The following is a 13744-nucleotide window of genomic DNA, read 5'->3' on the forward strand; positions in this document are numbered from 1 at the left end:
TCCTGTGGGGACAGATGCCAGGAACTTGGCTGGGGTGCATTCTGGACACAGGGGCTGGTAGGAGAGCTGTAGCTGGTTAGTGTTCCTGGGTCCTCAGGCTGCTTGAGGCAGTCAAGGTGGTAAGCAGTGAGGCTGGGGGTAGGGGGTGGTCTGCAGGGATCGTGAGAGCCAGAGTGGCAGTGTAGGGTCTTAAACCAGATCATAAAGCTTGAAGTTCACACTGAGCCAGCAGGCAGCCTCTGCAGGACACAGCCAGACTAGTTAGATATCTCAAGGGTTGGGTTCCCTGCAGAGCCTGGTACAGTTCCCAGTATTTCATAGGCACTAATAAATATTTACTGAATGGATTCATGAGTGTGTAAATCCATCAGGCTACCATGGGGAGAGAAGCAGGGAGCAGTCTGTCTAGAGACGAATGTCCATGAGCCATCTATGAAGAGATGGGCTAGGCTGGGGCAGGGCTAAAGGATGGAAAAGTGCACAGATTTGGAAGGGACCAAGAAAGTGAAAGTATAAGGATGTGGTGGGGAATTAGCGAGGGAATGGAGACCCCGAGAGGAGCCCAGAACACTCCCTGGCATGGAGCCCCTCAGCCTGTTTCTCCTCTAGGATGGTAGCACATAATAGTTTTCTCGCCACCCCCCTCCCCACCAGAGACTCTGGCGCAAGAGACTTATGGACAAAGGCTCCACTGCACAACACACTGGCAAGTCAAACTGGGCCATTTTTGACAACACTGCCCCCGAAAGGAGATGCAGATGTGGAGGCATCCCCTACACAGCCAAAGTAGCATGGGGAAGTGGCGAGTGTAAATGGGCTAAGTTCTGTTCTTATCAATGAACTGACTTCCCTACAGCCCGCTCAAGCCAGGCTCCCTAAGGGCAGGTCCAACGGCCCTGTGAGCAAGGTCTGAGGCCCAGGCTTACTAATCAGATTTGGGTTTTGTTTCCCAACAATTGGCTTGTCACATTGTTCACAGCTGGGCAAGACTGACCAATGCAGGGAAAAAATTCCAGAAATGAGGAGGACTTTGGGAAGCAGCTTCAGATCACATGAAAGGAAAGGAGAGGTCAGAGTGATGGATACGCAGTTTCTACAAAAGACAGGTGAACCAGCAATACTACTGCTTATAAAACACTTTTCCTTAGAAAAATATTTGGTAGTATATCTACTAAAACTAAAAATATGTATGTCCAATGATCTGGTAATTCCACACCATTCCCAGCATTTCCAACAGAAATGCATACATAATGCTCACCAAGACAGGAGTACAGGAATGTTCATAGCTTTATTAATGTGAGCCAAAAAGCAGAAACAGCCAAAGTATCCACCAGCAGTGAAATGGGGACATACACGGTGGGACATGATAGACTACTTTGCAGAAACAAAATAGAATAGACTGCAGCTCCATGCCACAACCATAAAGAATTACACACTCATAATTTACAAAAGACATCAAACATAGAAGCCCAGTCTCTGATTCCACCTAAATGAAATTGAAGAAAGGCAAGATGAGTTTATGGTGAAAGTGGCTAGACACCCAACGAAGTAGATACTAACGGGAAGGGGAAGAGCACAGGCAGCCTTTGGGGATGCTAGAAAATGCTCCGTATCTGGCTCTCCGTGTTGGTTATCTTGATATAAGCATACATAGACTCTCACTGAAATGTATTTAATATACAACTTAGTGAAAACTCAAAACAAATATTTTTAGAAAGGCTTTTCTCCGCCTCCAATAGGACTGCAGGATCTTAAAGAAGATGTGGGCCTTGCCTGTGGGTGAGGGTCCAGTAAGTCCATTTGCGGGCAGAACCTGGGGAGTTTGTGCTGATCTTCCCTTGAAGTTAAGAGAAAGAAAAGGGAGACAGGTTTAAAATTAATCATCTCTTAAGTTGGAAGAGTAGGTCTGGGCCGGAGATAACATCAGTGGCAGCAACATGAAACTGTTTCACTGCTGTTATCTCAAACCACAGTGAAAAATAACTTGTGAAGCTCTGTCTTTCCTGGCAGCCCAGGGTCTCCTCACAGCAGGGAAGTTGGTCAGCCATTTGGGAGGGTCCAGTGAGGGGGTTTCTGGGGTCCAGGCCTGAGGATTCCAAAGAGCTGACCTCCTGTATGGTCCTGCACAAAGGCCAGGCCTCTCTGGGTCCTGGGGGCAGGGAGCATCCTGCACCAACAGTAGGTAAGAGGACCCTCCCCTCAGCCCCAGATCCCAGCCTGGGGGCTGGCTCTACTCTGACCTGCTCTGCAGACCTGGATGCCCTGAACATTCTGCCCACCTCACTCCTTGGGGAAGCAGGGTCAGCATCAGGGTGCTCTCAGGAGAAATGGGCTTTCCTGACCTTGTCCTGTCTCAGCCTCCCTCTGTCCAAGCAGACTAGTCTGGGGCTGGCACTTCTCTGTGCCTGCCACAACCCTACTCGACAGTTTTAAGAAAACTGAGGCCTGAGAGAGACCTAAATGCCAGATTTCTTTTTTGTGAAGCCCATGGAACACTGTGGGAGGGGCCAGGATAGGATCTGCTGGATTCAACCATGTGCCTTCAACACGAATAGCAGCTTGCTCAGAAGCCCAGGTTGGCACAGTATGTGCCTGGTCCATACAGCCCCTGCCCCCCACTTTCAGTCAGAAAGACCCTGAATTCCCAAGCTCATACATATATAGGCAGGCAGGAAACAAGAGGAGTAAGGGCTCAGAACCTAGTTTCTAGGACCCCACTGAGGGCTGTGTGGTGCAGGCTAGATGTGTAGTGCCACCTGTAACTCTAGGCACAGGACAGTTGTGAGGTTAACTGAGGATGCCTTGGGCATCCTATCCTGCTCGCCAAGGAAGAACAGCCAGACCTCTTTTGCTATCCATGTTATCTTAGAAAGAGGATCTAACCTTCTGGGCTTTTGAGGGGAGCAGCCCCCTTTCAAGGTAATCGCCAGCATCTTGATTGAATAACTGAGTTGGAGAGTCATTCAATACAGGCTCCCACAGGACCCCATTTACCTGAAGACACTGAAGATGCAAATTTTCCATAAGCAAGGGAACCACATGCTCTGTGCCACCATCTTGGTGCTCAGTATGTTTCCTCACATCCAGCCACATTCACATTTATACCACTACAGGGTAGGAAGCCAAGGAGAAAATCCCAATCCCACATGGCATCATCCCAGCCTTGATGCCATTCTGGCCCTTTCACAGGGGCCTTGCCGCATTAGCTTCATGTCCATCATTTTAATTCATGGACTGACACATTGGCTGTTTCTATGGATGAAGTTTGCCTCCTCCTGTGTGATCTCCCACATCTGAAGGCTGCATCAAAGCATATAGCCATGCTAAGGCCTGTGACAGAGACTGCCATGTGGCTGCCAGCAGGGTGGTCCAGTTCTTAAGGCCTAGCATATGGAAGAAGCTATATACCGCTTTTGCGTGTTCTAACCTCAGTACTGCTGAGTTCTTACGGGGGAAGGGAGGCCCCCAGGAGGCAGGAGGTGATAAAGAGTTGAGATGGTCCCTGGTTAAGTCCCTGTGAAGTGAAGGGAGAGGCGCTGTCCTACTGTCCTGGGAAGTCCTGATGTATGGGTGAGCCTCTGTTCTCAGGCCACCCCACCTTGCTCTCCTTCTTGGTCTAGAGATGGCCCTAGCAAACCCAAGAGAGTTTCCTCAGGGTCAGGCTAAGCATGACCCTCACTTGCCTTTGGTTACCTCCCTTGGAGGGATATAACTTGGTCCTCTTTTTTTTTTTTTTTTTAAAGATTCCATTTATTTGTCAGAAAGAGAGAGAGTGTGCACAAGCAGGGAGAACAGCAGGCAGATTAAGAAGCAGGGTCCCTGCTGAGCAGGGTGTCCAATGTGGGACTCAATCCCAGGACCCTGGGATCGTGACCTGAGGTGAAGGCAGATGATTATCTGACTGAGCCTCCCAGCCCTGGATATTTTGCTTGGTCTCCTAGGGAAAGAGAGTGCCTAGGGCCATTCCCAGCCAGCCGGAGGTCAGGCCACTTGTGCTCAGGTATCCAGCCCAGAGCTCTGGCCTTCCAGTGTACCAGCCTCTCCACAGATGCTAAAGTAGTCATGCCACTAGGCCCCGAGAAAACTGTGGGCTCTGGCCTGCCTGAGTCTCCAGAGCAGTACTCACATGGCTCTCCCACCTGGTTCCAGCCCCCAACAGGAACAGTGCCACTGTCCAGATATGAGTCTATTTGAGGGAGAACTAGGACACAGAGAAAACCCAAGCGGCTCTCACTGCAGGGTCTCTTCATGGATGGCTGTTTGGGAGCCTTGGCCAAGGTTTAAGGATGACAGGGGTATGGGGGCTGTTACTCTTTGTGGAAGAACTGACATCCCACCTTTATTCTTACCAACTTTCCTGTTTCCCAGTAGAGGCACAGAGCCTCTCTGTCAACCTTAGTTTCCTAGAGTTGAGCCAGATGCTCTGAGGCCCTATAGCATGACAAAGATGCTGAAACAAGGCTGTGAAGCTTTGCGCAGCCAATGAGGTTTATCCGAGGCGCGATTATTGCTAATTGAAACAAGGCTGTGGTCTGGCCTCTGGCGCTAGAGCCCACCCTGCCTTTATGGACTGTGACTGAGAGACAGAGGTACCTGTTCAATGTCACACAGCAGGTTAGTAGCAGACCAGGCCTGTGTACACACCCTGATGTCCTGAACAGAGTAATGGGATGACAAGGGTGTACAAGCTAGGCCCCAGTGCTCTACTGTTAGATGCCTCAGGCTCCAAGGTTGGAGCAGTAAAGTGGTGGGTCTTCTCCCCATTGTGTCGCTGCAGCCCCATCCTGCCATGCATCCCACAGCCTCTAGTGCTTATCACAGAGAAGTAACTTTGGGAACCCTGAGCACGCATGTGAGGTACCCAAGGGACAGGAACTCACAGCCTCTCGGGGACTACCATGGCTTTCTCAGGGCTATAACCAACCTTGACCACTGACCCCATTAGCCTTGACACCTGAGTGACAGGGCTGTCCTCCATGTTCTGAGATAATCTGGCAACTTTACTCAGTCACATTTGCTGACCTCCAGCCTGATGTGGCCTCTCAAGGTAGAGATGCACAGGGAGTAGTCTAAGAAGTCTAAAGCAAGGGATGGGGGTTGGCAGGGCCATGGGAGGTCTGTTGGCTGCGGGCATAATCTTAAGCTTCAAAGCTAAGCAGTCTGTCAGAAGGTAGATGTTGCAGACAGGTCTGGCCTGAGCCATATTGTGGTTGCAGCTTGATACCTAATTGTATTCCAGAACAATAGATCTTTTATCTTTCCTGGTTTGGCGAAGACCACATGGTCTGAGAGGTTTGAATGGTTGGAGGCTGTCACCTCCAATAAACTCTTCAAATCAGGGTTAGGATTTGAATTGAGGGTGAAGGGTCAGAAGTTGGTAGCTCAGTGTGGCAGTAGCTCAGTGTGGCAGTACCTCAGGACCAGGGCAGCTGGTGGATTCACCAGAGGCAGCACTCCATGCTCTGGGGTGGGGGCAGTAGTAGTCAGCAAGGGTGCTTTATGCCAAGGGGGCTCTGAAGGGTGTTGTGGGAAATTTTGTAGGTAAGGGGCTTTACTTTGAAGTTGGAGAGCTATTTTCTGGTCTAGAAGAAGCTGGGGGTTTAGAGATGTCCCTGGTCCCTGTGGTGCCCCCTACCTGGTCCAAGTTCCCCACTGTGCCCAGCCATCTGTAAGTAGGCTGCAAGCCTCCATTCCTCTGAGCCATTTACCAGGTCTGACCCTTCTGTGGTCACATCAGCCCTCAGCAAGGGGCAGGGGAGGGCAGGGTGGAGAATGAGATTTAGAGCCCCCAAGAGCAGTAGTAGAGACCACACAGGGGAGGGGCTTGAGCCTTGAGTCTTGGCTCTTGGATCCAGGGATGGCTGGGTGCTGAGTGAAGCTGGGGGTGGGGGTATCCGGGAAAGGTTCTGATTCGAGTTCTGAAGGACACAGGGAGAAGAGGGCTAGTAACAAGCTGCATAGATTAATGGAGCCCTTCCTTTGTCCACTTTGCACCAGAGGGGCAGCAGAGAAGCTGATGAGGAGGGGCTCCTGCTCACCCTCTTAGGCCTATCCTCCTGAGAGACTCCTGTCTCTCCAGGTCAGCAGTCCCAGTAATAGGGCCATCAGCCCCAGCCCTTTGCCCCTTCCGGTCTGTCATGGGCCCCAGGAGACTGGACTCTTCATGACTCTCACCAGCATTTACATACACCAGCTTTATTGAAGTAGCAGGTGCTGTTAAATCAGCTACAGAAATATTTCCTCAGGCACACCCCGGCCCCCATTACCCACCCACAGTCTCATCAGCCAGCCCAGGGCCAGCAAACTCCCACCCTTGCTATAAATTGTTCCCAAGCCTCTTCCAGTCCTATTTCTTGCAGCTCTAACCAGGCTCCAGTGAGAGGATAAGGTCTCAGAGTCTGTTCTTGATGGTTTTACAGGATTTCCATCCTTCTATGGATATGATAACACTCTGTAAGGCTTCCTTAAACTGGGAGAAGTTACTTTCCTCAGTAGTACAGTTCTTGGGTGATTTTGTTGGCTAAATAAGAAAGACATATTTAAGTCATATTTTTAGCAGAAAAAAAATAAAAGCACACTCTCTTCTATAAGCCACAAGGGTCCTATAATAAGCCCTCCACCACCTAGGAGATAACTTTGGCAGGCCTTCGCCATCTATCTTAGGGACACACTGGGGGCCATCTGGTGATAGTGGAGTACAGGGTCAGGCCCACCTGTAGCCATGGGGTGAGAGCCAGCAAAATATGGGCAGGTCCCTCAGTGGTCCAGGACAGGGACACAAGGACAAGCAGGGTGGGAGCACACAGGGGCCTCTGTAAGCAGGGGGCACACATGGGAATACCTCCGTCATTTCCCAAGAACATACCCCCCTAAACCACTATCCATCCTTACATAGTGGATTCCCAGTGAAGCTTATCAGCCCAGAAAGAGCCCCAGGCATGGCATGGCAAACCAAAACTCCCTTGGACTGGCTGCCCAGCTGGGGTTGGCACTGAGCAGCCCTTCCTGCTCCCCAGGCTGATTACACAACAGCCCTGCTCTGAACTTGGACCTGCTCCACACTGACCCCTGTGCATGGGGGCTTGGCAGAGGGCATCACAGAAACCTCCGAAACAACCCCTAAATCCCCACCCTCCCAACCCCCAGCCCGTCAGTGAGTACTTTTTTTGGATCAGAAAGTAGTATGTAAGGCCTCACATGTGGCAAGTGGGGGCCATAAGAAGCCCTTTGTCCCACTGGGTCCCTGGCTATGGTAGCCTAACTATCCTCTAAGAGCAAACAGTAACTTACTTTCAGCTTTGGGCAGATTCTGGTGAGTTCTTCCATGTCCTTATAAACCTTTTTTATGTGAAGGTCATGCGTGTAAGATGTCGTAAGTTCCCTCAGGGTGGAGATGAAGTCTTTTGTAAACTCACCATAGCAGGGCTCCTGAAACGGGGTGAAGGGCAGGGGGTTGGTGGTAGTGTACAGTTGAACCCCAGCCTCATCCAGCCCTGGTCACCCTGGCTAGATGGATCCCTGAACTCAAATTCAGGCCCTACCCTGATTGTCCCACAGGTGTCCCACAGGTGCAGTGCTGTCTGGTCTCTCCCTAGGCCCAGGGCTAATCTGGGAAAAGCCTAGAACCTGGCCGCTGATTCATCTGTTGACTGGGCTAGAGCCCCCAAACTCAAACTCTTCCCCCTTCCCAGGATTCCTCACTCCAGTGTCTTTTGTTCTTATCTCTGTGATGGGTACTGACTGGGGTGATGATCCCTTTCAAATGTGGTCAGAAAGGTACATGTGGCAACAGCACCTTACCTCACTGGTGTTCTGGGGCCTTTTGAAGGAACCCTGAAAGCAGGAGAAATCAATCAGAAACACAAAGGGCCACTGAGAGCAAAGTGATGTTTGATGAAGACCCAGACTTACGTTGTATATAATGTTGTCAGCCGAAAGTTCTTTCTGAATTTCAGCGCAGACTGCCGTGTGATTGTCGTAGGCAGACACGTTGGCTGTCATCATGGAGGCGCAATGGTTTTCTGATCCCCAGAGTGCACAAGCCAGGAACACGTACAGGTACATGGTAGGACTGGAGGGTAGCTCCACGCTGATCTGAGCCCTGAGCTTGGCAGCATTTCTGTGGAGAAGGGTACCTATATAAGTGAGTCTAAGGAAATGCTAAGTCTCTTATCAGTCATCACTGGCTTACGTGGAAGACAGAGAGGACCTTATCGCTGGGCAAAATGTGCTTTTCATGCATTTTCTATGACCACAGCACACTTCATGGATTGTTGTCTTTGCTGAAAATCACGCTTGCTCTAATAACTTTTATTTGTAATCAAATTTTGAGTCATGACCTCTCTGCCTGCCTGTTGGGACAGGTCTGTGGCCAGGACCAGTGCTGTCTACAGGTGCAGGCCAGAGCAGAGAGAGTGAGTAGGGTGGAGAGAGAGCAAGATGGACAACAGCTGCACCAAGCCAGCTTCCTCAGGCCCACCTGTCAAGGAGAAAGCTGGCCTTGCTGTCCTGTCTGCCTGACACTTGAGGACACACCCACTTCCTCATAGTGCCCAGGAGGGACACAGGGGAACAGGTTCCCGAACACAGCCTCCAACCTGGCAGGCAAAGCAAGGGAAGAACAGAGAACTGCTATTTCTTGGCCTGAAGACCTTGGGTTTTAGAGGAATGTCCCTGGTTAGATGCAAAACTTCAAGTAAAAAGAAAAGCCAGCTCACAAAAATGCCACACTAGAGCCATGTCCTGATAAATTCTGAATATACATTCTGACTCTCACAGATTAGGATCACCCATTTGGGGGAAGGTTTGGTAAATATGGTGGGCCCTGACCCTGTGGTTTGTTTTTTTGTTTCCCCCTGAACAGGTAATCTATCTACTGGTTCCCCTTGGGAGTGGCTGAGGCCTTGAGTGTGAGGGTCAGGATGTGGCCACAGGGCCAGGCCTCTGAGGGGCACAGGTGTTTTGCCTCACTCTAGGGCAGGCCTATTCAGCCAGTGACCAGCCAAGCTCCAGGGACTCCCAGGCCTTCTCAGGAAGTAGGATGGCCTCGTACCAGAGCAAAATTCCCACTGACCAGGTTCCTTGACCTTCCAAGGGAAGCTAAAAACCTCTTTCTACAGTGGGAACCCTTGAGTATCCAGCGAAGCACATCTGGGTGTGCAGGTGCAGCACCCAGGCCAACTCTTACCTCCCCTCTGCTCTGTCAGGGCTGCCCCTGCTGGAGCATCCTGCCCCATCCCCAACCTGGTGGCTCCTCTTCCCCTTACCCCTTGCCCTGTGGTGAGGAGCACACCATTAGCATTTGCTCATGGTCAAGAACAAACGAAACTGTACAAATAAGAATGGGCTTTTAATAATGTATTATTATGGCAAAACATCTTGAATAAATAGAGAATATGATCTTAAATAAATAAATAAATAAATATTAAAATACATAAATATATAAATAAATATTACTGATCCCTGCCAATATACAATGTTCCCCATTCCCCATATACGAAGCTGGTAACAAGGGCAGCATGGCCCAGAGCAAGTCTGTGCCCCCCACCCCGGCCCTGGCCCGCCCTGTGGTCCCTCGAAGGTGAAGATCCTGAGTTTCAGCAGTCCGTGGGTAGGAGTGCAGTGGTTCGGGAACTACACTCTCAGGGCTGGCTCCTGTTTGGACCAGCCTCTGTTGTTTCTGGCTGCCAGCAGTCAAAGGGGATGTTGAACAGAAATTCCTTCAGGTTTTCTTTGAAATTCCTGAAGGTGATAGTCTGGGTTGCACAGGGAGTTTCCTTAAAAACAGAACAAAATAAAACAAAACTTTTAAGTTCAGGTGTGAATGGGTAATGTGTGGGAAGCACCAGTGTGTTTCTGCACTGTCTTCTGAAACTCAGAGGCCAGAAGGCCCATTTGGAGCCTGCCTGCTGACCTGGGTCAGATGACAAGCTTGCCACCATGTGTCACCCAAAGGATGCACAACTTTGGCAGTGGCAGCCACAGCCAAGAGGCTGATAACACGCCAGCCCGAAGCTGGTCTGCTGGGCTGGGCAGTTGGGCTGGTGTCTCTTTGTGTCTCAACCCAGAAGGGGCAGGAGTCCAATCTTAGTGTGACCCCCTCCTTGCTCCCATGCAATTAGGCACCTCACAAGGGGCCATGGAGGTGGTGTTTGGGCTCTGGAATATGCCCTAGGCAGGACCTGAGTTTCCTTGGGTTTACCTCACCTCTGACCTCACTGATGACAATAAGGACAGAAGCAGCTCCCTCTGGGGAGTGTATAGGCTCCTAGAGCTCCATGGCTTTAACTCCTAGAGATGAAAATGGGCAGGGCTGCTCAATCTCTAGAGGGGCAAATCTGTTAACACAGAACCCCTTTGGGGTCCTGAACAGCTACAGCCAAAGGTCCCTCCTTATCCACTCCACCGTCCTAGACCAAGACCTTCCAGCTTGGGACCCTGACATGGGCACTCACCGGGGTTTCGAGGCAGTGCTGCTTGTAGTGCTTGGCCATCAGGTTTAAGGGTTGCTTGAGGCTGATGAGGCTGCCCCGTAGGCCTTCACTGTACAGCTGTAGGCGCGTCTGCAGGCATGTCGGCTCCTGTGGGAAATGTCCATTTCCTGGTAAGTAGTGGACAAGTGCCCTCTGGTGGGCACATGACACCCTCCCCATCACTCTTTCCAGTTCTCAGCCCTGTCCCCCAAGAGAAGGACTTGGGAGGGGCACAGGATGATGCCGGGTTCAGTCATACACACTGCTCTGTCTGTGCCAACATGAATCTGCACCATTCAGCTCAGGCCACCCCCAGCCAGCACAGCCACTTTCCCTGGCATCTTGAGAGGGTCCCAGGCCCCAGGAAAGGAGGTCACTAACCCCCACCATTCAGGGAGAAGGTAGCAGGGTGGGGTATCCTGCTATGTGAACATGGCTTGTTCCTGAAATCTCTCTGTACTCCTCTGTTGCCAGCATGCTGTCTCCACAGGGCTTAGTCTCATGAGTGTCCCAAGCCCACAGCCCCTGTGTCCTGCAGTAACTCCCGCCTACCCACCTGTCCCCTGGTGACCCCTAGCCCCTTGAATGCTAGGTCTGTCCGTGGCTGCTCAGCTAATGGAATTCACGTGAATGCCACAGGAGCAAGGCCGGTGGCCTCCTGAGAGCCCCTCCTGGCAGCCAGCTGACTGGAGACAAAGTGGACTGACAACCCTGTGAAAGTCCCTCTGAAATGGAGCCACCCCCAAGGTAGAGGGGAAGGTGTGTTGGAGAGAAACATCTTACCTGGCGGTCAAACATTCCAGAGACGACTTTTACTGGTTCATTCTGTAGAAAAGAAAAATACCATTTTATTAAGCTGACAGGCGGGGCCAGTCCAGGCCAGCAAGGTGGCCCAGGGACAGCCTGCACTCCCTCACTCACCATCACAGCAGTCTCATCACTACTTTTGTTCAGAAGGCTCAGGGCCTCTTGGATGGCATCCACGTGCCGAGAGGGTCGAGTGACAGGTCTGGGTAAGTTGGTGGGTGCAGAGATGCTGCAGACCACAGTGCCCAGGAAAAGCAGGTTCTGCAGCCACATCCTCCTGAGGACTTTAGCCTTTCTCTCTGAGCACTGGGCTCACTGGCAAAAGAGCTCTTATATACACAGTTAGAGGAAATGATTAATGGTGACCACAAAACGCCAGGGAGGCGGGGGAACTACCTGACCTGTGGAATCTCCTGGCCCTTATCACACATGGGAACGGTGAGCCTTTCCTCCAGGTGGTCAGGCTCAGGGGTTTTTCATCAGTGAGCCCTTCCAAGAATTGGCAGCGCATCCGCCTGCCTCCTTGAGCACTCTCCAACCCTCCCTGGGTAGTCTGGCCAATGAGACTGCCCACTCCCTCTGAGGGGCCTCCGGGCACAGCTTGGACTTCCTGGCCTGAAGTGGCCAGGGCGGGGCCTGGGAGATACTGAACTGAGCTCCTACGCCCAGACTCTCCACCCTGCCTCGAATCGCAAGAAGCCTTTGGGCTGGCTGTGCCCACCCTGGGGCCTATTTCAAGCAACCCTCCCCTTCTCCTCCTAGATCCCTCTCCTCTGGCCATAGTGAGAGATCTGAGTGGGAGGAAGACCCTCACAGGCCTGCATCACTGTCCATCCAGGCAGAATCCAGCCAAATGGCATAGTTCCTGGGACAGCTCCCAGCAAGGATCCAGAGTAGTCAGCAAGCTCTGCCCAGCCAGGGACCTCTGCCCCACAGCACCTGTGAGCAGGGAGAATGACAGATGTGTTCATGTGACACCCATCCAGCAAGATAGCAGAGTGTTCCTTCATGGTAAGAACAGCAACAGTCCCAGTTTTCACAGCTGCGTTCAACCCCCATGCTGCAGAGGTATGTTGAGGTTCTGAGTTTAAGTTCTGACTCCAGTACCAGTACCACCTTGCTAAGTGACTCGGGCTCTGAGCTATGTGAGCCTCACCTCCTTCTGCATGCTGACTGCCGTCTGAGATAGGCACTGTGTTCCTACACGTAGTCCCTGGCAGGGGTCAGGGTACAGCAGCTTCTCAAACTTTAGTTTTTACTTGGCCCCTACCTCAGCTCACCTCCAGCTCCAGAGGCCTCTCTGTGGAACAGGAACTGCTTCTGAAAAAGCCACAGGCTCTTGAGGGGCTGACAAGTGTTTGATTTTCACAATGGAGTTTGGAGAGGACAGCACGAGTTTATGTTTGCTGCCCCATGCTCAGAGTTTTATGGCTGTAGGAGTGTGGGTGCCTACGTGTACATTTCTGAGTGTCTGTGTGCTGATGTGATTGGATGTTTTACATGAGGTATACCCATGTGAGCCCCCATGCCCCTGCAGGTGGCCCTCTGAAATGGAGAAGCTCTCCACACTGGGTGTGAGGTTTTTGGCCCCAGATAGAGTCTAGTTTGATGGGGTAGGACACAAGCAATGTCTGCTGGGCTCAAGTAGACAGCCCTCGACAGCAGGTAGAATTCATGCTCTAAGTACTATGGTCTGAGCCTGTGGCCCTGGCAGTTTCACTGGATGGCAGAAGGGTTGCTTCCCTTGCACAGGGAAGGCAGACATTAGTTCTCCAGGCCCCACTGGAGCCCAAACATGATGCTTTTCCTGCCCTTCTGACTCTCGTGGAACATTTCTAGGTGGCCAGGCTGGGGTGAGAGTATGGCATGTCCAGGCCCTGATCCTTCTCGCTTTTTCATAGGGCCCTGCTCAATCCCTTCCAGGGAGCTCTTAGGAGGCACAGGAGAGTTCAAGAACCCTAGATGCAGATGCCTTAGAGTGGAGGTCTGTGTCAGACAGTGTTCTGGAACCTGGGTGGTGGAGAGTGGGGGCCACAGGCAGTGTCTAAGCTGGTATAGAAGGAGGCACAGAGCTGGTGTGGCTCCTCTGATATGGAACATGACTTTTCTTTTGGAAATGAGTTGTCACAGCTCAGACAGTCAGCAAACTCTTCAAATCTGTACCAGGCCCTGTGCTAGGGAGGAAGTGGATGGGACCCTTCCAGTGGCCCTCACATCTGGCCCCGGAGGCTCTCAGCCTGGTAGAGGAGACAGACAGTACTGGATCCTCCCATTGTGTGGATCCATGCTGGGATGGGGAAGTTCAGAGCTGTGGGATCCCAAGAAAATACTTCTCCCAGTTTGGGGGCTCACAGAGGATCAAAAAGCTTCCTGGGCTGAAAGGGAAAATCATGTCAGGTGGGCAAGTCAGATTGTGGGAGGGAGAGAGAAGAGAGCCTAGTGGAAGAGTATTTGGGGAGTAGAGA

The 13744-nt window shown here is 51.6% G+C and overlaps 1 protein-coding gene across 1 annotated transcript; it reads right to left on the reverse strand.

Annotated features, from left to right (window-relative positions):
- Positions 1-8825: 8825 nt before the first annotated feature.
- Positions 8826-11899, reverse strand: CSF2 (colony stimulating factor 2). Its single transcript, XM_032336808.1, has 4 exons — positions 11394-11899; positions 11256-11297; positions 10455-10580; positions 8826-9776 (listed from the first exon to the last, which is right to left on the reverse strand). Exons 1-4 carry the CDS (start codon positions 11550-11552, stop codon positions 9642-9644), a joined length of 462 nt encoding a protein of 153 aa, XP_032192699.1. The 5' UTR covers positions 11553-11899; the 3' UTR covers positions 8826-9641.
- Between the last annotated feature and the right edge of the window lie 1845 nt (positions 11900-13744).

This window comes from Mustela erminea, chromosome 3, assembly GCF_009829155.1.
Source record: "Mustela erminea isolate mMusErm1 chromosome 3, mMusErm1.Pri, whole genome shotgun sequence".
Lineage (NCBI taxonomy): Eukaryota > Metazoa > Chordata > Mammalia > Carnivora > Mustelidae > Mustela > Mustela erminea.